The sequence below is a fragment of the Pteropus alecto genome, unplaced genomic scaffold, assembly GCF_000325575.1.
Source record: "Pteropus alecto unplaced genomic scaffold, ASM32557v1 scaffold226, whole genome shotgun sequence".
Classification (NCBI taxonomy): Eukaryota; Metazoa; Chordata; class Mammalia; order Chiroptera; family Pteropodidae; genus Pteropus; species Pteropus alecto.
Genome location: NW_006440132.1, coordinates 435027 through 458431, shown reverse-complemented (window position 1 = coordinate 458431; position 23405 = coordinate 435027). Strand labels below are relative to the sequence as shown.

Here is a 23405-nt window from a genome sequence, read left to right as displayed (position 1 = left end):
TTACCCCTTCCTGGTCTCAGTTTCCTCTCCTATAAAACAGGCAGTCAGCCTGTCCTTACACAAGGCAATGTGGGGGGTCCGCCTGCTCCGGAAGAAAAACAGGCACGCCACGTTCCACAAGCATGCCGGGTGCACGTCTTCACCTCCACGCCATTAGTCTCTGGGAGGAGGAATAGAAGCTGGACCTGCAGGGCTGCGTTCTCACGCCAGTGTCCAGGAGGCCAACAGCGGCACTCTCAGATGGCCCAGCGATAACAGCACTGTCACGGGTGCGGGCGGAAGACGTCACTGCTGTCCAGAAGTGATTCCCCACTGGAGATGTGCACCGGAGTTTCCGGGGCCAAATCTGCAGACAGAGGCTCGAGGCCTCTGCACTTCACCCCTCTAATCTGTCACCTGAAGATGTTACGGAGGCCCCGAGTCAGCCACAGTGAGCCCGAGATTCCCGGAGCAGAATGGCACGGGCTGGCCCACCCTTTGCGGGCTGGGGCAGCATCGTTTGGGAGTCCCCTCGAAGCTCTTTCTTGACTTTAGGGGAGTCACCTGGAACCGGCGGGGAGAGGAGGGGCGGGCTTCGGCGCTCCGGATGCCCCCTGGTTTAGGTGTTCAGTCCGATGTCAGCAGTGGTGGTCCCTGTCCGGTCACGGAGGGCTGTTTCGAATCCTTCTCACTTTCATTGTTATTATTACTATTATTTTTGGTCTGGAAATGTAGGGAGGCAGTCTGGCACACTGAAAAGAGCATGATTTGGGCATTCGAATCATGGACAGACCGGCATTGAATGGACCAGGATTGAAATCCTGTGACTGTGGGCAATTTAGTTAAACCGTCCAGAGCATTTATCTGCTGGTCTCTAAATGAAGACAATAACACCCGCCCACATGGCTGTCGTGAAGATGAGGTGAGGACCCAGCATGATGTCTGGCGTCTGGTGGGCCCCACAATTGTCGATTCCCGTACCGCTCTCTCTCCCATTCTTTCTTTTCCTCTTCGAGCACCAGAACCATCTTAGCGCCATCAGAGGCTGCCTGAGGCTGGCCTTTCAGAAAGTGGCCCCATCCATTCTGGAGAAACGCTGCTCGCCAGCCGGCGCCTGGTGCGAGGGTTCGGGCTGGGTTCAGACTGGAGGCAGCCCTGGGCTTGTCTGGGTACGCCGCCCTCCTGAACGCCGGGACTGTGCTGGGACGTGAGTCCTAACATGGGCCGGACTTGCCCTGAACATCTCGAAAGCTAGATCTCTGGGCCAGCTGTCCATCTGGCTAAACTACATTTACTGTTGCTTTCAATTTTCCAAACGTGTCCACATCCATCACCCCGGCTAACGACAAAGTGGTTCTTTGATTTCCCATCTGTCATCATCTCCTGTGTAAGCAGCTCCCTTAGGAACCCGCCAGGCCGGGGGTTGATTGGCAGGCAGGATCTGGGCATTCCAGAGGCCTCTCTCGACACCCAAGCACCCCTCTAACAAGGGTGACAGGGAAAGTGCCCAGCACGCTGCGGGGACGAGGCCGGTGCTCCTTATCTGCCGGCACACTCCCTCCCTCGCTCCCTGCTCCTTCCTTTCTTCCCGCCCCGTGCATATTTCTCAAGCCGTCAACTCACATCGTGCTTCCTCCTAGCCGCCTGCTCTGTATTTCAATCACAGGTCACTGTGGCAGACTTCGAAGCACATCAACGCACAGTTATTGAGCCCCAGTAACAACATGTCAGTGGACGCAGAGCTTTTCACGTCCCCTGTCACCGAGATGGCTATCTCCATTGGGTTCTGCCAGGGCGGCGCTCCAGCCTCTCCTAAGGTATTCGAACGACCTGCACTGCTCCTTTCCAAAGCTTTCTCAGGAACGGTCATGGCTTTTTCTAATGATCATATCAGTACCCTCTCGACGACCTGTCCCCCCCCTCCCCCACAGGACAGGGGCTCTGCTGGCTTGCTAGAGGGGTTAACAGACTATAAAACAGGAAACCAAACTGACCACTGGTATATAGTTACTTTTTTCCTGACGAGTGGAAAATAGAAGTGTCAAACCTTTAGCAGGAGCCGTAATTTACCAAAGAGAATTCTCCATTTATCCCTTTTCCAAGGAAACTCATCCTCCCTCACGGTGCCTGCAAGTACAGTTGATTGCAACATCTGCCACAGAGACGGGAAGGAGGGACCCACGTGGGCTGCAGCAGACAGGAAATGCTTTGAAAGGATTTTGATTCTGTAGGCATTTTAGGGGCACCATCTGCATGCCGGGCCCTTTTCTGCCCAATAGCTCTCTGGATCTTTATAACCATTCTGTGAGGGAGGTATTCTTAGTCCCATTCCAGTGACGTGGTAAGCCGAGATTCGAGAAGGGACACGACTTGCCCGAGATCACATAGCTGGGATTCATATCCAGTCCTTCCCTGGAGGATAGAGTAGTGAGTGGACTTGGGAGCTTTGGGGAGAAGCGGGGAGGTGGCCTAGCCCAGGGCCACAGGGAGAACCCAGGAGTCAAGGCATAGTCTCAGGCGGGGCCATCATAGAACCCAGGAAGTCTGTGGGAAGCTTTGGAATGTAAGGCTGGGCAAGACAACCAGGACACAGGTTCTCCCAGGTTTGTCCCCGTAGTCACCAAACATTTTCAACTGACTCAAACAGGGAATGCCTCCTAGGGTCAAGACTTTAGAATGACTTTCCATCCATCCATCCATCCATCCATCCATCCATCCATCCATCCACTCAATACAGAGTTTATTTTGTGTCCACTCCATGTAGGTGGCATCTGGGGCCATGAGTGATACAGAGCTGAATCAGTCTTGGGTATCATCCTTGGAAGGTAGAAGTGATCTCAGAGTCTGGGATAAAAATGTGAAACCTAGTAGCTCTTAATCATTGAGAAAAGTTTCTCCTTATGTTCTGGGATGCGGTCCTTCAAATGACTAATGGGTGGAAGTGTAAGTTCTTCAGTAGAAGAGAAGTCCAAGAAATATGGTAACAAGAGAAGCCAGGAAAATCCCTAAGAAAGGATAGGCTAGAAATGTACGTGGAAAAAACTGAGCTGAGGAGTCAAATGCACATGAGTTTGAATCTCGACTTTGCTGTGTGACCTTGAGCAAGCCACTGAAACTCTCTGAATCTAAATTTCCTTATTTGTAAAACAAGAACAAGGCTATTCACCATACAAAGCTATTTTAAGGACTAGCTCTGTGTCAGGAACATAAGAAGTGGCAAATGATAGCTCCCAGCCTTCTTCCATGATGTAGAACCAATTGGAAGAAATGGGGTTTTTGTTTGTTTGTTTGTTTGTTTGTTTGTTTTTCAGAATCAAAGGAATCGGGGCACATACGATGGGAGAGAATTACAAATCACTCAAGTTCATTAGGATCCTAAGTTTAGAAACATTTCCCCATTTCCTCTCAACAACCACTGACACTTCATGGAAAATTTAGACACCAATTTTTCCACTCCATAAAATTCTATTGATAGAATTTCTTTTGTGTTTATCCTTCTCTGTGCAGGAAAGGAGCTTATTTTCCCTGATAGGTGTCTATAAAGGAGAAAGCTAACAAGTGGTCAATATTTGTTTTAAAAAAATCCAAACCGCTGTCTAAACATATACAGTCGAAAGGCTGTCGATATCCCAGGCATAGACTCACAATATTGCTGGATAGAGATCGTCACAGAAGAGGGGAATTTTCAAAGTCACCAAGGGGTTAATGACAGAGGGGAGATCAAGGCCCCTTACACTTCCATTCCAAAACATTCTAACACACCATGTTGCCTCTCAGAGAATAACCTTCCCCCACAGCTACCCATCATGAAGCACATTAATATCTCCTTATGAGAAAAGAGAGTAGAAGGAGGGGGGGGAGGGGAAGAAAAGGAAAAAGAGAAAACCATTCTCTAATTTAAAAGGAGACCAAGATCGGAAGCCACAAAGGGACCTCCGAGTGGAATGGCCTTGCGTGAAGCAAAAACGCTCAGGGTGTGGAGAAGCTGCCCCCGTTTCCTCGAAATGAACCTGGTTTTGGCAAACTGTTTGAAATCTCAGGCTACCGAGATGGAAAATGCAGCATGTTCAAATCAATGTCAAATTCTGTCGTAGGAGACACTCAGAAAATGCGTTCTTAGTGAATTACAGAGGATGCCTCCCAAATTAGTAATCCAGTGGCTGGAAAATAACGAAAATGCATTTCCCTTAAAGAAAGCTGTCAAACTGAAGAATCAGATCATCTCTGTTTCCGAGACAGAGAAGTCGCCGCACCTCAGCAATTATTATGATATAATAATTTTTAAAAAGACAGAAAAAAAGAGGCACTTAATTCACGGTAATATGTCCTACTATTATGTGTCTCCTGAGGAAACGACACGAAAAGCTGGTTAGATAAAGTTAAGTCTAGACAACTAGACAAGAGAACAACAGTTCATTATTTCTCATTTCTTGGTGGAAGAGAAAAATAGGTTATGGCCAGGCTGGCATTAGCATAATTCACTCCTAAAACTGCTGATCTATGCAGCGCAGCGTGAGAGATGGCCACTGAAAATAAATGCGATCGGAATACTTATTATGTTGTTCCCTCCAGTTCTCTTCGAGGAAGTCGGAGAGAAAGAGTGGGTAGTAGAGATGAAAGCCAAGTTCAACCTCTGCCATGTGTGTGGGAGCTCTGAAAGGAACATCTATCCAGCCGGCATATACGTCTCCTGTGCGGTGCTCCAGAGAAGGACACTCGGTTTGATTTAACACACGGAATAAATATTATTAATTCATAATGAAGCAAAATTTAAACCGAAGTACAAGGGAGACAGAGAATAGTTGTTAGCAAGAGAAAATGCTTGCTGTTAAATTTAGCTGGCAAGACTGAACGGACTCAGATAAATCTAAAAGCAGAGGGTATCGCCTTTTACAATGAAGTTGCTGCTGGGAATCTCTTGGTACTTTTTGAAAAGGAAAAAATCTATTACTGGTTGTGTGACGTTGTCTTCATTTCTTCCTGCATCCTTAATTACTCAGGTCGGCCGCTGGGTGGGCGTGGAGGGATGGGAGAGCCTTGTTGTCTGAGTCTGCCTGCTCGGCTGCCTCTTCCCCACCTGAAGACATTGTGCCCCTTCTCACGGTCACCATCGCTCCCACTAAGAACCTGGCCACAGGTCGGAAATGACAGGCGCAGGACCTAATAGTCTCTCACATCGCAAAGTCAGTTTTTCATGCAAATGTCCTTAATTATAGAGAACAAAGAGATGGAAAAGCATAAAGCTGATTACAGAGAGAGATCTGTAGCAATAGTTTGGACTTCATCCAGGTCCAGTTGGAGAGCATTTGAGGAATCTTTGCTAGAACCATTCCCAATTCTGTTTTCTTTTCAAGATCACATATGAACATAGCAGCCCCGTTAATGTGTACCTTGGCTTCTCATACTAGAGGTCGCAAGCTGGTGGTCTCTATGGGAAGTCAGTCACTCTTCGATTGAACCCACAAAGGGTTTAAATTATTTTCTGAATGACTAATATTCATATACATTCATATTCATTATGATTTTATATAAAAATCAATATTTTTAGTTTCTCTTGAAAAACCAAAAGCTCTGGTGCTACTAGCCCAGCAGGGTCCTTCCAGCAGGTAGGTGCCCCCCAGGCTGTCAAGCCCCCACCCGCCCCGCCCCCATCCTTCCAGATCCAGCCCATTGCACTTGTTTTTGCTCCCTGCCTGCCCCCAGAGGCAACTGAGATTGTGATTCTTATGGTACACTAGTTTTTCTAATCTCCCCTTCTCTCTTACATTTTAGTAGAATTTTATTTGGAATAAAAAGGAAGGCATTTCAGTTTCTACCATCAGTTTAGCCTTTTCTGACTTCTAAGCATGAGCCATCCATGGGAGTCATTCTCAGGTTCTCCCCACGGCCTGGAGCGTGAAGCCCTTTACTGCCAGGCAAAGTACTGCTTATAACAGTCCAATCCCTGCCTCCTCCCTGGGACCTGCCTTGATTCCACCAGGCAGACAAAGCGACCTCTGTGCTGTCCCAGCACTCTCAACGCAGGCCCCTGGGGACACCTGAGGCCACCGCCGTATGACTCTGCCAAAGGATTGCATTTAATTATTTGTTCAATGCGTGTGCTGTCTGTTAGACTGAGAGTTCCCTGAGGGCAGGTGGGATTCCGTTATTTATTTCTGATTGTCCTATGGCTACCAGGTGCTCAGGAAAAGTTGTTAGGTCAAACCAGGCAGGTCTTTCCCCTCAGCGGTTGAGACAGAGCAGATCTCCCAAGGCCAAGGTCCCCTGCAGCACTCAGGCTGCTGTTCACATCAAGCCAAGCCATCCCCACTCTCACAGGTCCTGAATGGACTCTTCTGTGCAATGGTGCGGGGGGCTGGGGAGGTCCCAGGAGGCTCCTGCCTTTGGCCCTAGAAGGTCTGAACCCCTGGGCGTGTCATGCTGAGAGGACACCGCTCGCCCCCACCATTTCCCTGGGTCCCTGCACGCTTCCGCCACACCTCAAGTGTCCTCAAGACTCGAGGCCTCTGTCACTGAGCTGGTTCCCTATGTCCCAAGGCCCCGTAATCACAAAGGGGTAGAGCACGGCTACCTATTTGTTCTCCTTCTCCTCTTCACTGTATTGGGACAGTCGTATATACAGTCGGACAAATTCTATTTCCCAGCTTCCCCTGCAGATGGAAGTGGCCAAGAAGATGGACGTGGGAGTCACTGAATGCAGCTTCTGGAAAGCTTTTTAAAGGAGTCTAACTCATCCGGCAGAGGCTTTTTGCTCTTCCTCCCTTCTTCCTTCTTGCCTAGAACTGAACCATGATGGCTGCATGTCGAGCAGCCATCTTGTGACCACAAGGCAATTTTGAACCTAGAAGCACATGCTTAGGATGGATGAGCAGAAGGACAGAGAGTGGGGTGTTGATCACCATGTGGCATCATTAACCAGCCCTAAGACCGCTGCTGCAAAACTTCCTGTTGTATGAGAGAAAACTGACTGCATGATTTAAACCATTTGCAGGCAGCTATCTCTTACTGCACATCAAATTCAATTCCTGAATGAGCCAGAGGGTATCGTGTTAGGTGGGATTCTCAGGGAAATAACAACACATGTCTGTTAACTTTCCTGAAAATGTCCACTGCCCGATGGAAATTATAATCACAAGACTCCCATTTAAAAAAACAGCTCCTGTGAACTAGGCACCAGGCCAGATGCTTTATGACATATTACATCTCGACCTCCTAGCAACCCTGCAAGGCAGGAGAGATCATTCCCATTTGACAGATGAGAGAACTGAGACTCAGGGAGGACAAGGGACGTGGCCAAAGCCACCCAGCTATTAAGTAATGTGCTTGGTTTTGAAGCCAGACCCCAAAGCCTGTGCTCTATCCACTGGGCTTTCCTACCCAGCTGAAACCAACACCAAGCCCTTCTCAAAATCAAGGTGCAAACACTAGTTTGGGGGTACTGAAATGACAAAAATTCCTGTTGATACTCCTGTTTCCCCCCCTACCAGGAATATCAGAGAGCTAGAGTTAGAATTTACAAAAGTCATTTAGAGAAAAGCTTATGGCAAAAACGGTTTATGGTTCAAGACTTCTAATTATTTGCTTTAGTGAATAAAAGCATGAAGAGTGTGACTTTGAGGTGCAAGGTAGAAATATTAAAATTGATGAGAAAAAAAACAGCAACATCAAATGCTGGTAGATAGTTTCTTTGAAGCATAGAACATACCATCTTGGGGTATAGGCAGCTTCACCCACATTTTATAGGATCACAGAGGTTCAGAGACAGTCATTAACTTACCCAAGGGTTACACGGCTAGCAAGTGCTCCTGTGTTGTCCCAAAGTGTCCCAGAGGGTAGAGGCGACTTAATGAATAATCTCAGGAGATTATGTGGCAATGGCTTATTTTATAGGGTGCAGCAAAAATCTCATGTTTTATCTTTAAAATCATGCAAATTTTGTATTATACTCTACAATAGAACCATGTGTTTTTTATATTAGAGCAAGCGTATTAAATTATTTATCAGCTGAATTATTTAACTTTTCTCTCCTGAAAGTGACACTTTGGAAAGATATGCCTTGCTTCTCTGTTGTGGCTTCATAAATGCTCGGCACACAGCCATGTACCACTGGGAGAACATCAGCCCAGCTTGAGAAACACAGGGTCCAAGGGGCAATTATTCATATGTGGTTTAAGGACCTAGTTCAAGGTAGCACAGAATTATTATTATTATTTTTTTTAACCACAGCGTAAGGTTGCGAATGCTGTCACCTCGGTAACATTCATTAACTCATTCAATCAATTAGAGTCTGCTATGTGCCAGGCCCAGCACCAGACACTGGGCCAATCCAACCCCAGAGGGGACAGTTACCCGGCACCACAGGCTCTCCCAGGAGCAGTCAGGCAGATCCCGCCATCCAGACGTGCTGGCCTCCACCCTGCCCGAAGCCCCAGCCGGAGGGGACTGGTCTCACTGACCTTATGAAGGTACGAAAGCCTGTTGGTCCCAACTTCATGGATCCCTTGATTCCCAGGAACCGGATAAACAAATTTGCCATCCTGTCCACCAGGCGCAGGTAGTTGAACTGCTTTGCATACTTGGGGAACACCTGCTTGAGGCAGATGGAGGGCAGGTGGGCTTCGGCATAGGCGTTGCCGCCCGAGGCAATGGCCCGCTCGCTGTCAGGGGCTTCCTTTGCGGCTAATGGCTTCTCAAGCTGCTGAGACCTGGAGCACACAAGGAATTAACGGTTGAACCGACATCTGGAGTGGGCTTTACAGCAGACAGAGCCCTTTCTCTTGCATATTCTCCTTTCCTTTAGATTTATAGCAATCCCCGGAGGTGGCTATTGTCAGCATTTTTACTGTACAGACCAGATAATGGACCTCAGAAGAGTGACCTGTCCAGGCTCACACAGCTAGTGCGTGCCCAGACCAGGACCCGACCCCAGGACAGAGCCGGGGCTGGAAACGCTTCCTCTATTCCACCCTCCTGCTTCCCCAGTATGGACAATTTCCTTTACTGTACTTGTGAGTCAAGAGAATAATACTCCATTATGGAGCAGTCTGGGTTTGATTTCAAATTCCCATTTATGGGTAATAATTGAATAATTAGGAAATATAAAAATCTCATTGAGGGCTGGCAAGAAGCCATAGGCACAGTTCAATGAACAATTTCCAAAGATATATCAGTTATCCAATTCTAGAGGTAGGCACAATGGTGTTTTCTGGCTTAACTATTTTCTTATTTGGAACTCATACAAAAAAAATGATTATAGTGTTGTGATTCCTTAGTTTGGATATTTTATTCTGAAGTTATTCGGATATTCAGGAAAATTCATAGCTCTGAAAATCCCACCAACATCCTGGAATACACTTCTCATCTCTATACCCCCACATGTCTAACTACCCTTACCGACCTTCAGAATGGCCCACGGGCACCTCCGACTGAAATGACCACGCCCCCTCACCCCCAGTCCTCATTCCCCGTCTCCGTGAACGTCACCACCAGTTACTCGGCTGGGAGGCACCGGAAGAAACGCCAGCGCCTCCTCTCCCTCTGCCTCCGCAGCCAGTCCTACCTCCTTAGTCTTCCCTGAAACTCCCCTCTCTCCCTCCCTGGGCCTTGTTGATTCTTGCCCGGCTGTAGCAACAGGGCCTCCTGCCTCCAGCCTTTGCCATCCATGGATCCACCCTGCACACTGGCACCCTGCACACTGGCACCCTTTTGCTGGTTGGGTCACCCACTCGCTACAGCTCTTCGGTGACTCCCGAGAGCCTACACGATACAGTCATATTCCTCATTCTGGCACTCGAGGCACTTCCCGACTGCTCCTGCCCCCTCCTCACTTCCTGTCCGTGCCTCAGACACACTGTATCCCTCAAGGCCTTGAACGCTCCCTGCAGCCCCATGCTGCTGTCCGTCAGTCTGGCCTGGAACCAGAGACTCGGTGTTCACTGGACGCCCAGCTCCCTTCCATGCTCGGTGCCTCTCTCCACACCTGTAGCTCATCTCACTTTCCTGTCTCCTGTCCTGCCCACAGCTGATCTGGGGCCTGGTGCAACCCTTTCCCACCTGCATGTCCATCCCGGCGATGGAATCCTGAGCACAGTGAACATGGATACTACTAACTAACAGCACTGAGCCCAATACCAAGGCCGTTTTCTACTCTTTTCTTTATTAAATGGCCTTGTCCTCGATGCTCCCACTTTCGATCGCGCCATCAGTACCGAGTTGGACCATGCTGGTATCTTCGTATTGACTTCCCTCTACCTTTAAGACCTTCCCCTGGCCCCGGCCGCCTGACATACTTCTGTGCCACTTTCAACACCAGCTCAGATGTCTCTTGACCATGCTGATGGCTCTTCCATGTCCTACTCCTGTTCACGTCCTCTTCCTGGGACTTGCTTCTTTGTTCCCTCGTCAAGCTGTACCGCATTTGTTTATATGCCCATCCCTCTCTTTCGTGAGCTCCTTGAAGGCAAGAACCACATCTTACTCAACTCTGTTTCTCTAGGACCTGGCACATACGCGGTACCTGGGGAGCGACTCATTGAATTGGTTGAATTGGGAAAGTTTGCTTTTAATAGCCAAGTAAGCCTCACATAAAATATCAAGGTGATGGCACTTTGTACCCCATAAGCTCTTTTAAACGAGAAAGGAGTGCTCGGCAGCCCCGCCAAAATGCTCTCCTCTTCACCCTGGTCCCAGGAGCCAGCCTCTAAAAAAGAGAACCCCTCTGTGTGAACAGGAAGTCCTCTAAGTTCTGTTCACGGTTCCTTCTAAGGCGGTCTTGACATTGGTCTCAAAGCAAGGACAGGCAGACGGCACAACCGGAGCAGCGACCAGAACCAGAACCAGAACTTTAAAGTTCAGCAGTGCAGATGGTTCTGGAGGAGCGGCCCGATTCCTCGGGAGAGGGCCATGCTCCCGGGGGCAGGGGTGGGGGCTTTCCCATCATCTCCTTCAACTGGAGCCAGTAAATAAAAGTCAGGTGGTTGCTTTTTCAGATAAGACGAAATGTTTTCCCATTAAGGTTATAGGAAGAAAGATGAAGGGGGGAAAAAGCAGCACTGTTACTGGAAATTAGCTCTTAAATTACTGGATAAGTGGCAATCACCGACTTTATGAGCACTCGTTAAGTTTTTGTTAAAGGGAAGATTTGGAAATGCACACCATGGATACACTTCATGACAACGACAACAGCTCGGAGGACTCTTCAATCAGCAGAACCGTCCCATGTTCATTATCTCGTCTGCTCTTTACACAACCCGGCGAAGTCGACTGTTATTATTACACCCCTGCTCCGCATGGAGAGACTGAGGCACAGCAGGGTGGAGCACCTCCGTGCCCTGGCTGACCCGGAATTGTAAATGTGTCCTTCTAACCAGCTCTGTCTCCACTGCGCCACCATGACACTCTGGGTGGTGGGGGGTCGGGTACGCTCATCATGACGCATCATGATTCATGTCAGGGGGCTACACAGCCATAAGCACCGCTACTGACTGTCTGTTTTAAATAGCTTTTTAAAGAGTCTGATAGTAATTCATGCTCTTTGTAGACAGCTTGAGAAATGCATAAAGGAATCAGAACCATTCGTAATCCCACAACACAGGGATGAACACTATCAACATTCTGATTTATCTATAAAGTTAGGATCGTATTACATGGCAGTTAAAATCCTTCTTCTCACATTTTACATTACATCGCAAGTATCTTCCCATGGCACTGAACATGTTTTCATGAGCGTAATTTCTCACGGACAGGTAATGTTCTGTACTGTGCCGGAACCGTCACGTAATGAGCCATTCCCTCTCGCTTAGACACTGGGTGTCCGCATCGCCTGCCTTCGACGAAACAGAGTCTGGTGATCAGTCCCCTGAACGATGCGCTCTCTTCTCAGAAGCAACACATGACAACCAGACGCAGCCTTGGAGATCGCTCTGTCCAATGATGTCATCTACTTTCTTTTATTATGGTCTAATGTACGTAACATCAATTCACCATTTTAACCATTTGGAAGTGTATAATTCAGGGGGCGTTTAGTACGCTCACGGTGTTGTCAAACCTCTAGTTCCAGAACGTTTTCATAATGATGTCATTTTAGAGAAGAAATCTGAATCCCAAGATGATAGAGACATTAGCACCAATGGATCGTTTAATCAGCAGAATGTCCAGGGTGGTGGGCTTAGCTTGGGTTGTCCCACGCCAAGTGATGGTGACCCACCACCTCCAGGGGACCTCTCAGGCTGGGAAGTCCGAGGTCTTTCCTTCCAGTGTCCACAGCCTGCATCTTGTCCTGACCCCGGAGCACACAGAATGGGTCTTCTGTGTGACAGTCTTTCACATTTCTTAAAGGGTTGCTGCACTTACTGGGTGACTACCATTTCCCTTCCTTCCTGAATCCCAATTAAGAATCTCAAGATGCAAAGGGCCTTCGATGCCACAGATGTCATTTTATGGACTCAAAACCACAAATTCAGGGGGAAGTGGTTTTACTCAACTGGAAGAAGGCAGTAAAGATACAGCTGATATGTAAGAGGAAATAAAACAATGAGAAATGATATCTTTGCTCGAGATAATTCCAATTATCACACTGAGATCCAAGTTATCACAAATATTGTAAAATCCTGTTTTTACTTAATCGCATTTTAATGGAAATGTCGGGCTGGCTTATGAAATAAAAGTGACTGGTAAAGAAAATATAAATCAAGCTTACGAGTCCTTTGGGTAATTTTTTAAATTGAATTTGGGAAACCCTTGATAGGGGAAAGAATCCTGGAATGTTTTACGTATTATCGTTTTTCAAATAAAATGGAATTCCTTTTTATTAAAATGCTTGTGACAAACCACCTATCTCTATTTTGCCTGGAAAGCCTACTGCCAAAAATCACCACTATTTAGTGGGGACCTGCTACATATATGTCAAGCATCGTGTCAAGCAACTTACTCGTGTTATTTCCTTTGGTCCTCATAACAGTTCTAGGAGGAAGGTGAAAACTAGTCCCATTTTACAGATTAGGAACCTGAGGCCCAGAGAACCTGAATTACGTGCCCAACGTCACAAATCGCCAGTGGAATCAGAAGTTAGACTCAGGGCCGTCTCACTACACACTCAGTGCTTTGTTCAATCAAACCAAAGGCTTTTCTTCTGCACAAGCTGCACATGTTCCCGGAAATTAACATGATAGGAAGGTAGATGAAGCAAGGTCAAGTTGTAGTTTCAGAGAGGGTGCTCGAATTTTCTCAGAGAAATAATTTCCACTTTTAGTTAAGTGTACCTCCAATAATTTATTCATTCATGAACCACTTCCCAAGTACTTAACCGTCCCAAAGGCCTGTTGGTGGTGGGGTGAGGTGGACACAGTCCCTGCCACCCAGAAGCGGGTGACTGAATGGGGGAAGACATGACCCATCTGTAACAATGACTGAGTGAGGCAGAAGTGGCCAGGTGAGCATCCAGAGGTGGGACCCAGAGCCTATGGAAGGAGCAGGTTTGCTGGATCTTGGCTGTATGCCTCAAGAGAGACAGGTAGGAATATGACCAGGAAGCCCAGGTATTATAGGATCTTGAATGTCTTGGATTAGGTAGTGTAGGAGGTGGGATGAATGTGTGGATTTGGGGGGGAGGGGTGGGAAAATCAGAAGTACAGTGAGGATGAATGAACCTGCCAGTGGCATGTATTCTGAATTGAGGTGGGGGAGTGGCTAAATTTAGGAAGCCACTGGAACGCTCTAGGTCAATGATTCTGAAAGCGTGGTCCCTGGACCAGCAGCATCGGCATCACCTGAGAACTTGTTAGAAATGCAAGTTCTTGGCCTGGCCCCCGAGCCATGGGCGCAGAACCTATAAGCGGTTGGGCAACCTGTTTTAGGAAGTCTGCAGTGATTCTGATGCAGGCCAAAGTCTGGATAAAATATAAATTTGGAAGCTGCTTGATGTGGGGGATAGAAAGGGAGCAAACGCCCTGGCTCATGGTCCAGAAATTCTGGAGTTTGGCAGGAGAGCCTGGGGCGGCGGCGGGGCGGGGGGATTGGGGGTGCAGGCAGGCGGTGGTGCTGCACTGGCAAAGGGAGGTACACAGGCTTCCTTCCCCATCATTTGGCCAAGACCTGACCCCTAGTCACTTGGGGATCTCAAATGCACCTGGCATCCTTAAAGATACTGTTCGCTGTGCGCCAAAGTCTCTTAAATGAGCCCAGCAGCTAATCTAAAGAGTCGGAGGAAGAAGTCACTAAAAATAAACATAACTACCATGTAGCCCGGCTCTGCCACTTGATAAATGTCTGCCATCACAGAGGCCCCATTGGCTTGATGGCAATGCTGTGCTATTTGAAGAGATGGCGACAGACGACAAAAAACGGGTGAGACGTGTGTTTCCAAACTCATGAAGAAAAGGACTGAATGACGGAGCTTTGTCTGATGTTCAAGTCCCTGTAAGATCTACACCCATGTTCAGTCTGTTCCCACCCGCTCCCCTTCATGCCGCGGGGCTCTGAACACTCCCCCGCCCCCTTCCGCCTCACTCGATCGCCTCACGTCACTCCCATCTTACAGATGAGGAATCCGAGGCACAAAGATACAAGCTAATAGGCTGCGGATCCCGGCAGGCAGAGTCCCTGTTTCTAACTGCTGTACCACGCAGCTTCCATTCACGGGAGTTATCAGGCATAGAGCATCTGAGGGTCAGGTAAGGTCACGTGTCACATCTCATGTGACCTTGGCAATGATCCTTTGAATTAACTACTGTAAGTGGCCCCATTTTACTGATGGGAAAAATTAGCTTCAGAGAGATTAACCTAGTTTCCAAAGGTCACTCAGCTATTAAAAGGATGAAAGTGAGGATTTGAACCCGGATCTGTTTGAGCTCAAAGCCCAGGTGCTTCCTCTGAACTCATTTTCTCCTCCCTTATAATGGACAGAAGTTTCTTACTTTTGGGGTATGAGACTTAAGACGGAGAGTAGGTGGGAGGCACCTAGACTAAGCCTAGCACAAAACTCTTGCCTTGTTTAGGATCAAAAGCACAGCCTTTAGAAAGCATCCAGATGAATCTGCTTGGGGGGGGCGGGCGGCTTGTAAATGTGACAACTTGAGAGGAACCAGCACTTATCGGGGTGGGGCTGTTCCATTTTGATTGCCAAACAGATCAACCCCTATTTATGGGCTCACACCAATCACTGACACAACTTTTGTCACGTGTATGAATTAACAAAGGTCTGATGGCAATGGCGGCAGGCTAGGCTCCTGTCCCTGCTCGAGGTGAATGCCCAGAGTGGCCAGCACCTTCCTGCCGGACCAGGCAACGAGTTAACAAAAGGGCGAGCGCGAGGACTTCGTCGAACGCCCCCGTTTCCGCAGCCCCGGAACTCGTGCTGCTGCAGAGCTGGGACTTTCGGGGTCGTGGGGCCCGGCCCTCGCATTTTCCAGATGAAGGGGCTGACAGCTCACTTTACAAAGACCTCCCGACCCGCTGCTCTCCTAACAGGGCTCCCTGCTCCGCCGCTCTGCCCAGAGCCACTGTCCTCGCCACCGTCCCCTTCGCTCTCTGTCTCGCAGCACAGGCGCTTAGCCAGGGAAACATACTGTCACGCAGGCCAGGGAGGAGTGCTGCCTGGCAGCTCGGCCCCACGGGGCACCTGCCTGGTGGTCCCCGCAGGGGCTCTGGGGGGTAGACCCAGGCACTGTTGGAACCCCAGCTCTGTGCTCTCGAGCCGGGTGACCTCAGGCAAGTCGGATAACCTCAAAGCTTCAGTTTCCACTTATATAAAATGGGAATAATAATGGCACTTAACCTTTAGCACTGATGTAATTACAGAGAAAATGGATGCGTGGTGCTTAGCACGGCCCCTCAATACCTGTTAGCCACTTTGATTATAATCACCAACATCTCTATCTCCCAGGTGCCATCATCTCGAGAGGCTCACTGTCTGGTCTCCAGCCTCAAGGGGAAAGGTCGGTGTATAACTCTGGGAACTCAGGAGAAAATGGGGTTTCTTTAACTATTTTCTGACATTCGGCCCCACCCCCAACCCATGTAACTAGACACCAGACTGTCCTCAGCCTGGGGAGTCCCACAGCAGGCTGCCCAGGGTCACACTGAACCTGCTGCTTGTCCCAACCTAAATAAATGCCCCAGGTGAGTCTGAAGTTCTTGAGCCTCACTGGAGACCTGCCCCTAATCTGATACCCTGGCTCTCTACTGAGGGTTACTGATGTCACAAGATAATGCACAAAATAACGTCTCAAAATAATTGCCTTTCCCCACAGAAAGAAAAAGTTAATCTGCACACTTGGAAGGGGGACTAACGATCGCCTCACCCCACGTTCCTTTATGGGGCAGTTGAGGCAAAGTCACTCCCTGGAGGCGAGGCATCGAGTGAGAGGTGGTGGCAGAGGCAGGCCCAGTTCTCCTGACTTCCTGTCCGAAGCCTTTTAAAAACAGAAAAAAAAAGAAAAGAACGACACTGTCCCCTGTTGAGCCAAAGCGCCTGAGAGGCCAAAATTCTGATACCGAATGAGAGGCCGCGGACTCCTCCGTCACTCTGACAGTCAGGCGGGCAGACTTCTTGCCTGAAAGGGTTGTAGAGTCTCTCTTCAAACCAACAGAGCAGCTGGCTGCTGTCTTTCTGTGGATGATTGGGCTTGCACTTAGCTTTTCACTGGATCCCGGAGGAAGATTTTTCGAATGGTAGGCCTTGCCATGCTGGCTGCCCAAGGCACACCGGACAGGGTCCTCACTCGAGCAGAGAGCGTGGGGCCTGCGTGGGCCGGTTGCTGCCTGCCTTACCTGCCTGGCCTGCCTGGTCTTCCACATTGCACATGCTCCCTCCCTCTGTAAATGCTCTCTCCCAAATTATCCACTTGAAAAACACTCATCCTTCAAATCGCCTTTTCCAAAAAGCTTTCCACGGCGTTTAGAGATAGAATTAACCATTCTTTTCTATATAACTTTTCAGACTTTGTACATCATCATCATCATCATCATCATTATTTTTTCTTCGTAGTCTTTATCATAATCATACCTAAAGGGTCATCTGTGCAACTGTCTGATGCCTGTTTCTGAAAGCCCAGGGTGGGGACCGCTCTCACTCGTTTATGATTATATCCATAGTCCCAACACAGTTCCTGGAACATAGTAGGCGCTCAAAATATCTGACAGTGAATATAGTCATTGTTTCAATGCGTTCTTACGGCACTCCAATTGATTAGACACAATTATCAGCTTGGGTTTACACCCGAGGACACTGAAGCTTGGAGAGGCTAAGTCAGCTGCCTAAGTGACAGGGCTGAGACCAGAACCCCAGGGTCTGCCTCCAGAGGCCACGTTCCGAACCCCTACCCTACTGACCCCTCGACTTCTGGTCACCAGAATGAATCTTCATTCCTCTTTTTCCCTCCCAGTTACTGGGGAGATCCTGTCTATCTCTGGGAGGACGACAGCCAGGCACTGTCTATGTGACAATTGTAATCAGTGGTTGTATTAGCCTGTTTTACAACCTCCAAAATTAGCAGAGAAGGCCAACTCAAGCTTTCATTGTCTAGTTCCGCTAATGAAGGGATCCTTTTAATTACATACTCAGCGCCTATCTGCAACACAAAGCATTTTAGTGTTTAAACACAGTTCTGCACCAAAGTATAGGGCTGTGTGAATGCAGACAATAAGGGGGAAAGCCATGTAGAGAAGTTATTTTTTTGCCTAGACTGTAATTCTTTTTGGCATTCAATTTCTTCCAAGCCCAGCTCATTTTCTACAGGAATCCTGATTCTCTTTTGTATAACTGTGCACCCAGCGAATCCTTATCCGGGGATTCAGCAGGCATATCCCCGGTCAAATATCTTTCCCCCTCAGATTTTAGATGAAATCTGCGCACTTCATAAGTTCCACTTGTCACCCATTTGCCTTGAGGGTGCCCCTGCCCAGGGTGCCAGTGAGGCCAGCTGCTCAGTCACTGCAGTACGGGTGTTGAACGTAAAACCGTCTTCACTTGACTGTGTTCCAGGGGCTGATGGTATTTGCATTCCACTTTCCAAGGCAACTTTGTGTGTGTCATTCTGTATGGGCCTTTCACTCATGGGAGTGAGGCCTGTGACGCCGATCCCACAGACCTCTCTCAGGCAAGGCTGCCCTGATTTTGCACTGGCGTATCTTCAGGGGGACAGGAGAGTAACTTTTATTGAGCCCCTCCTATGGGCCAGGAACTCTCCAGTACATTACTGATCCCGGTGAAAACACACCGAGACCTCAAGATGGAGATATTAACCTATGCTCAGTGAACCAGAATGCCCCGGCTAGAATCCTGGCCCTGCCTCTAACCAGCTGGGGACATTGGAAAAAGTATCTTAACCTGCTCATGCCTCGGTGTGTTTATCTGTTTAGTGGGGATTATAATTCTATTTATGCCACAGGGCTGCTGTGAGAATTAAATGGGCTGATATATGTAGAGCATTTAGAACCATGCCTGGCATGAGGTAAGCACTCAATAAGTGACAGCATTTGTTTGACAGAGCTAAAGTCAGCTTTAATATAGTACTCAAGGTCACGTGCCTCAGGTGGCAATGACAACCTGGCTCTCATGACCCTGTTTTCTCTGGGCTTCCAGTGAGGTTGGCGGTTCTCTGCTGGCCCTCCACTAGGAGACTGCAATCACAGCCCTGCCTGGGGGCGTGTGACCTAGAGAATGTCACTCTGTGTGCCCAGTCCCCTCCCGACCTCACTATGAGCGTGCTGGTTTCCGTTCCAAACACACTGCTCTCTCCAGGGTTACCACGAACCCCCTAATTGCCACTGACCACCTTGATCTTTCTCCAGTCCGGCTTCTTCATAGCGGCCGATGCAGGTGGCCAACTGTCTTCCTGAATCTCTCATTCTGTGCCCATGCATTCTTCTAGTGTTTGTCCATTCTTTGTTCTTCCTCTGAGGATCCTTAGTGGTAGGTGGTCCTCTAAGGCTCTGTCCTTGATCTGTTTCCTGCCCTATACAGTCTCCCAGGAGGGTTTCATCTACACACGGAGATGACTCCAAGATCCCTTCATGCCTAGGAGCTTATGCAGCAGGTCCCTGGGCCTGGGTGCCTATGTCCTGCTCAGCCCTTCGCCAACAGGCAGGCCCAAGTCCTGCTCATCCACGAAAGCTCACTCCGAATGCCAGCCAGCCCACACACCTTCCCTGATCCAGAAGTAGTCTTCCGATTTCCCACAGCACTTCATTTACACCTCTCTAAGGAATCTGTCATTTTCTGAACTTGTATCATGGCCATTCAAGTCTGTAGCTTCTTTTCCTTGTAGAATGTGAGCTTGCCGAAAATTAAATCCAGTTTTGCTCCCCTCACAGTATAATCTACATCTAACAGGTGATGATGGAAAATACAGGCTGATAAAGGACTGTGTAAGAAAAGTATTCTTTAAGACAAATAACCGAAGAATTCGGTGTCATTTGGCCCGAAGGCTAGAAGTCGGGCGGGGCTCCCTGTGAGTGTCCTTTTCAGTTTAAGGTTCTGTAAAGCCATTTTTCAGAGTAATAGTACAATAATCGTTTATAGTAAGAATAGTCATCCTGGTCCACTCCTTTCTAACCGTATGGCCTTGGGGAAGCTGCGTTATTGCTCGGCCTCCATTTTTCTTCTGTGAATTGGAGATGGACAAGGGACTCTACCTCACAGATGGGCCAAGGGATTCAACGAGATGACGTACCACAAGAGGCTAGCATCCTGGCTGGAGAGCTAACGAAATGGTAGCTGTTATCATTCGCTGGACACATATTTATTGAACACCTCCCTCAAAAGTCAGGTCAGCTCAAGCCCAGCCCCCTCCAAGAAGATTTAACTGCCTCCTCCAATCCAGAACATTCTTTTCCTCCAAGAACTTCGGTCCTAACAAAATTAGGTTTTTTAAAATGCGGCTAATAAATTAGGCATGCGTATTAGCAATCAGGTCCAACGAGAAAGTGTAACTTTTTTCTTTATGTAATTTGAATTCCCCCAACAGAGTTGTTGTCAAAATCCATTAAAGTATTTAATTTCACTTGTCAGTGCACAATTCCCCAAGCAGACATCCAGACAGTGTGCAGCAGCGTTTCTCACAGAAGCACTAAATGTTTAGTTATCAGGGTACATTTTTCAGATGATGTCTCCCTGATGGCTCTCGAGACTCTAGAGAGATTGTATAAGTTCAAGTACAAGGTTAAGGCAAGGTAGCAGAATGGCAAGCGTTGTAGGGATTATGTATCAAGCAGGCCTGGATTTTAGCTCCAACACTGCCACTTACCAGCTGGGTGACCTTGGGGAAGGTACTTAACCTCTCTGAGCATCAGTTTCCTCATTCGCAAAGTGGTGACAGTAATATCAGATGCACAGGGTTTGAGTGAGCACTAAATGGAATACCAAATGTAAAGAAAGGTGAAGAATGCCAGACACACTGTTGGTTCTCAATACAAGACAGCTTAACCACTCCGAGATTTGGAGACACACAGACTGGGGTCTAGAGACTGCCGTACACACTCGCTACCCCCTCCTCGAGGGAAATGAACACAGCGCTGGCCTCTTCCTTGGTTGTCACGGCAACGTCGACTGACCAACCTACCCTGTCCTGTGAAACACACAGGCCGGAGAGCCAGGGGGACATTTGGGAGGTGACGGTGGAGGATAAACCACGAGGTTCATGAAAGAAGCACTCTCGCCTGTTTCTACAAAGAAAACAAACCACTGGCAAAAGTACACCCCTCGCCGGGGAACGGAGAAACTACAGTTTTTGTTATACAGCCCTTTGATGATTATGACTAGATTTAGAGGCCGCGGGAAAGGCCAGTTCAAACCCGGCGAGCGAGTAGTTATTACTTGCTCAGCTGTGACCCAGAGATAGAGAAAGTGCCGCTCGCGCTTTGGCTGTCGTGCTCAGCATTTGGGGAAATGTGGCTGATGCCAGTACCAGCTGCCTCTCGCTACGGTTTAATGCCCAGTTTATGGAGAAATCTCTCACCCGTGGTCTAGTGCAACCCGAGCAACAGCTTGGGAAGAAAAAGGCGCTGTGCCCATTTTACAGGCGAGCAAATCGAGCGCTGTGACCGCGAGTCAGTGGTTACCGACGCTCTCGCTTTCTCTTTTCTAGTTTGCCCTCTACTCCCTAAAAGGCTTAATCTGTGACAGCACTTACATTCGCCAAATGGGTTCAGTTCTTTCCTTCACTCTTGAGCTCTGTGTAGCTTTTAAAAGTCACCTTCTAAGTCCAACAGCTGCCAGTCGAATCCACCCAGATGTCCCACTTGCATCCAAGTTGAACGCCATTTGCTCCCCAGCCCCCCACCACCCGCTTCCCACTGTTTCACATCGTTACTGGCAACTCCATCCTCCCGACGAGCCAAGCTCAAAACCCTGACGTTGGCTTTGGCTTCTCTCTCTTCCTCACCCTGGTTTCTGGGGACCTGTACAAAAGTCCCCCACCATCCCTTTTTCATTCAGAGGCTCTGATTCGAATATTCTGGGGGGTCCTAGCCGGCAGAAGCAGTGAGCACAGCGCTGACCACAGAGGCCTGGGCCCTCGCTGATTGCCTGGCTGTGTGCTAAGCACATCCTCTCATTCGATCCTCACTGTGGCCCTCTGAGGTCACAATCGCTCTTAGTAAGAGTCCCGTTTTCCATATGAGGCATTTTCCTTCGGAGTCACAAGAGTGGTGACATAATCTGTCCAAGGACATCAAGAGCTCTCACTCACAACCAGCTCACAAAGCTCCTTCCCATGTAGTCATAGGTTTCTTAAGAGCGAGGGGCCATGGCATCGTGTTTGTGCCTCGGCATCGATGGTGGGACCTGCCTCACAGCGTCTGGGGAGCGAGGACCTGACTGAGGGTCTTAGCTCAGAGCCAGTCAGCCTGGCGTCTGCTCTCCACTGTGACCCTTTCTCACCGTGTGTCCTTGGGGAAACAGTTAGATACAGCTAGGGGTGTGTCGCGGTCCGAGAGTGGCCCTCGCCCCGGAATCCGTCCAGGGGACCTTATTTGGAGCGCGTCTTTGCGGATGTAATCAAGTTGAGGATCTGGAGATGAGATGATCCTGATTAGAGCGGGCCCTGAACCTCGTGACGGGTGTCCTTAGCATCGAGAAGCGGAGGGAGATTTGACACGGACACGCACAGAGAAGAGGCTACGTGAAGACGGAGGCGGAGATGGTGTTATGCTGCCACGGACCATAAACCTGGAGCCGCCGAAAGCTGGAGGCAGAAGGGAAGGAGTCTCTCCAAGGAGAAGCCCCGAGGAGGGAGCGTGGCCCCTGCTGATGCCCCGATTTCAGACTTTCGGTCTCCAGACTGTGAGGGGACACGATTCCACCGCTTTAAGCCGCCCAGTTTGTGGTAACTGGCTGATGCCCCGATTTCAGACTTTCGGTCTCCAGACCGTGAGAGGACACGATTCCACCACTCCACCACTTTAAGCCGCCCAGTTTGTGGTAACTTGTTACAGCAACCCCTGGGAAACCAGCACGGGGTCTCAGTCCCCTCATCTCTGAAACGGGTAACCTCAGAGCATGTCTGTGAGATAATGTAACCGACAGCAACTGGAATGGTGCCTGGTGCACAGTAGGCCCTCAGTACATGTTAGCTGAACCAAACTAAGGTCTTCTGGGTCATTATTTTGGAAACTTCTCCCCGGGGACTCCCTGGCTGACTGCCTGTTTGCAGTATCAGGCTTGTAAAATGTTTAACTTCAGAAACCAAGAGCCAGGAGAGTATCCTCAGGGCTCAGATGGGGGATAAACGGGGAGTCGGCAGGGACGTCTGTGTCCTTGCAAGGCTGGTAACTGAGTGCTGGCCCATCTCCAGCTCTGATGAGCCTGTCACAGTGGGTTTCACAAAACATCTGTTTCCGGAACAAGCCTGTTGTTTCAGGCAAGCTCTAGAGATAATAGTATGTTTTTCCTATATGCGGGCATGACATGTTCACTGAAGCTGAATATTTCTAAATGTGACCGATTTCTTAAGTGGCAGAAGCCCATCACACTCTTCGAGAACACATATAGCACGTGGGCTGCAGACCTGAAGCAACATTTATTCTGGCTGGTAGGGTAGCGGTTACGGGGTAGGTGAGAGTAGCAGGTAGCGAGCTGTCTGAAATTGGTCCCTCTAAAAGTGATGTTTAATTCTGCAAGGGAGTCAGGTCCCGAGGCTTCATGCATATGGATGGCAGCAGTGGTCAAATGATAACCTGCAATTTCTCTTCCCCGCGTCAATCGACTTCAGTTGACTACTGAGAATCTGACTGGGAAATGCTCTGCCAGTGCACATACCAATGACGCCTGGGACCCGAACCCAGCTTTGCTGAATTTGACTCAATTCTGACTCAGACAAGACAGTGCGGATGCAGTGCCCCATGTGAAGTGAGCAGACCGTGCCTTGGCATGAGATGGAGAGAGAACCAGAAGGCAGATGGGCAGTTAGGGAGGCGCCGAACGCTTTCCC

The 23405-nt window shown here is 48.8% G+C and overlaps 1 protein-coding gene across 1 annotated transcript in view; it reads right to left on the bottom strand.

The window, feature by feature from the left end:
* Nucleotides 1-23405, bottom strand: part of TTLL11 (tubulin tyrosine ligase like 11) — a 204669-nt gene that overhangs the window by 28544 nt on the left and 152720 nt on the right. Inside the window, 1 exon segment of the mRNA XM_006917063.2 lies at nt 8436-8684. Within this exon segment, the coding sequence (XP_006917125.1) occupies nt 8436-8684 (249 nt within the window).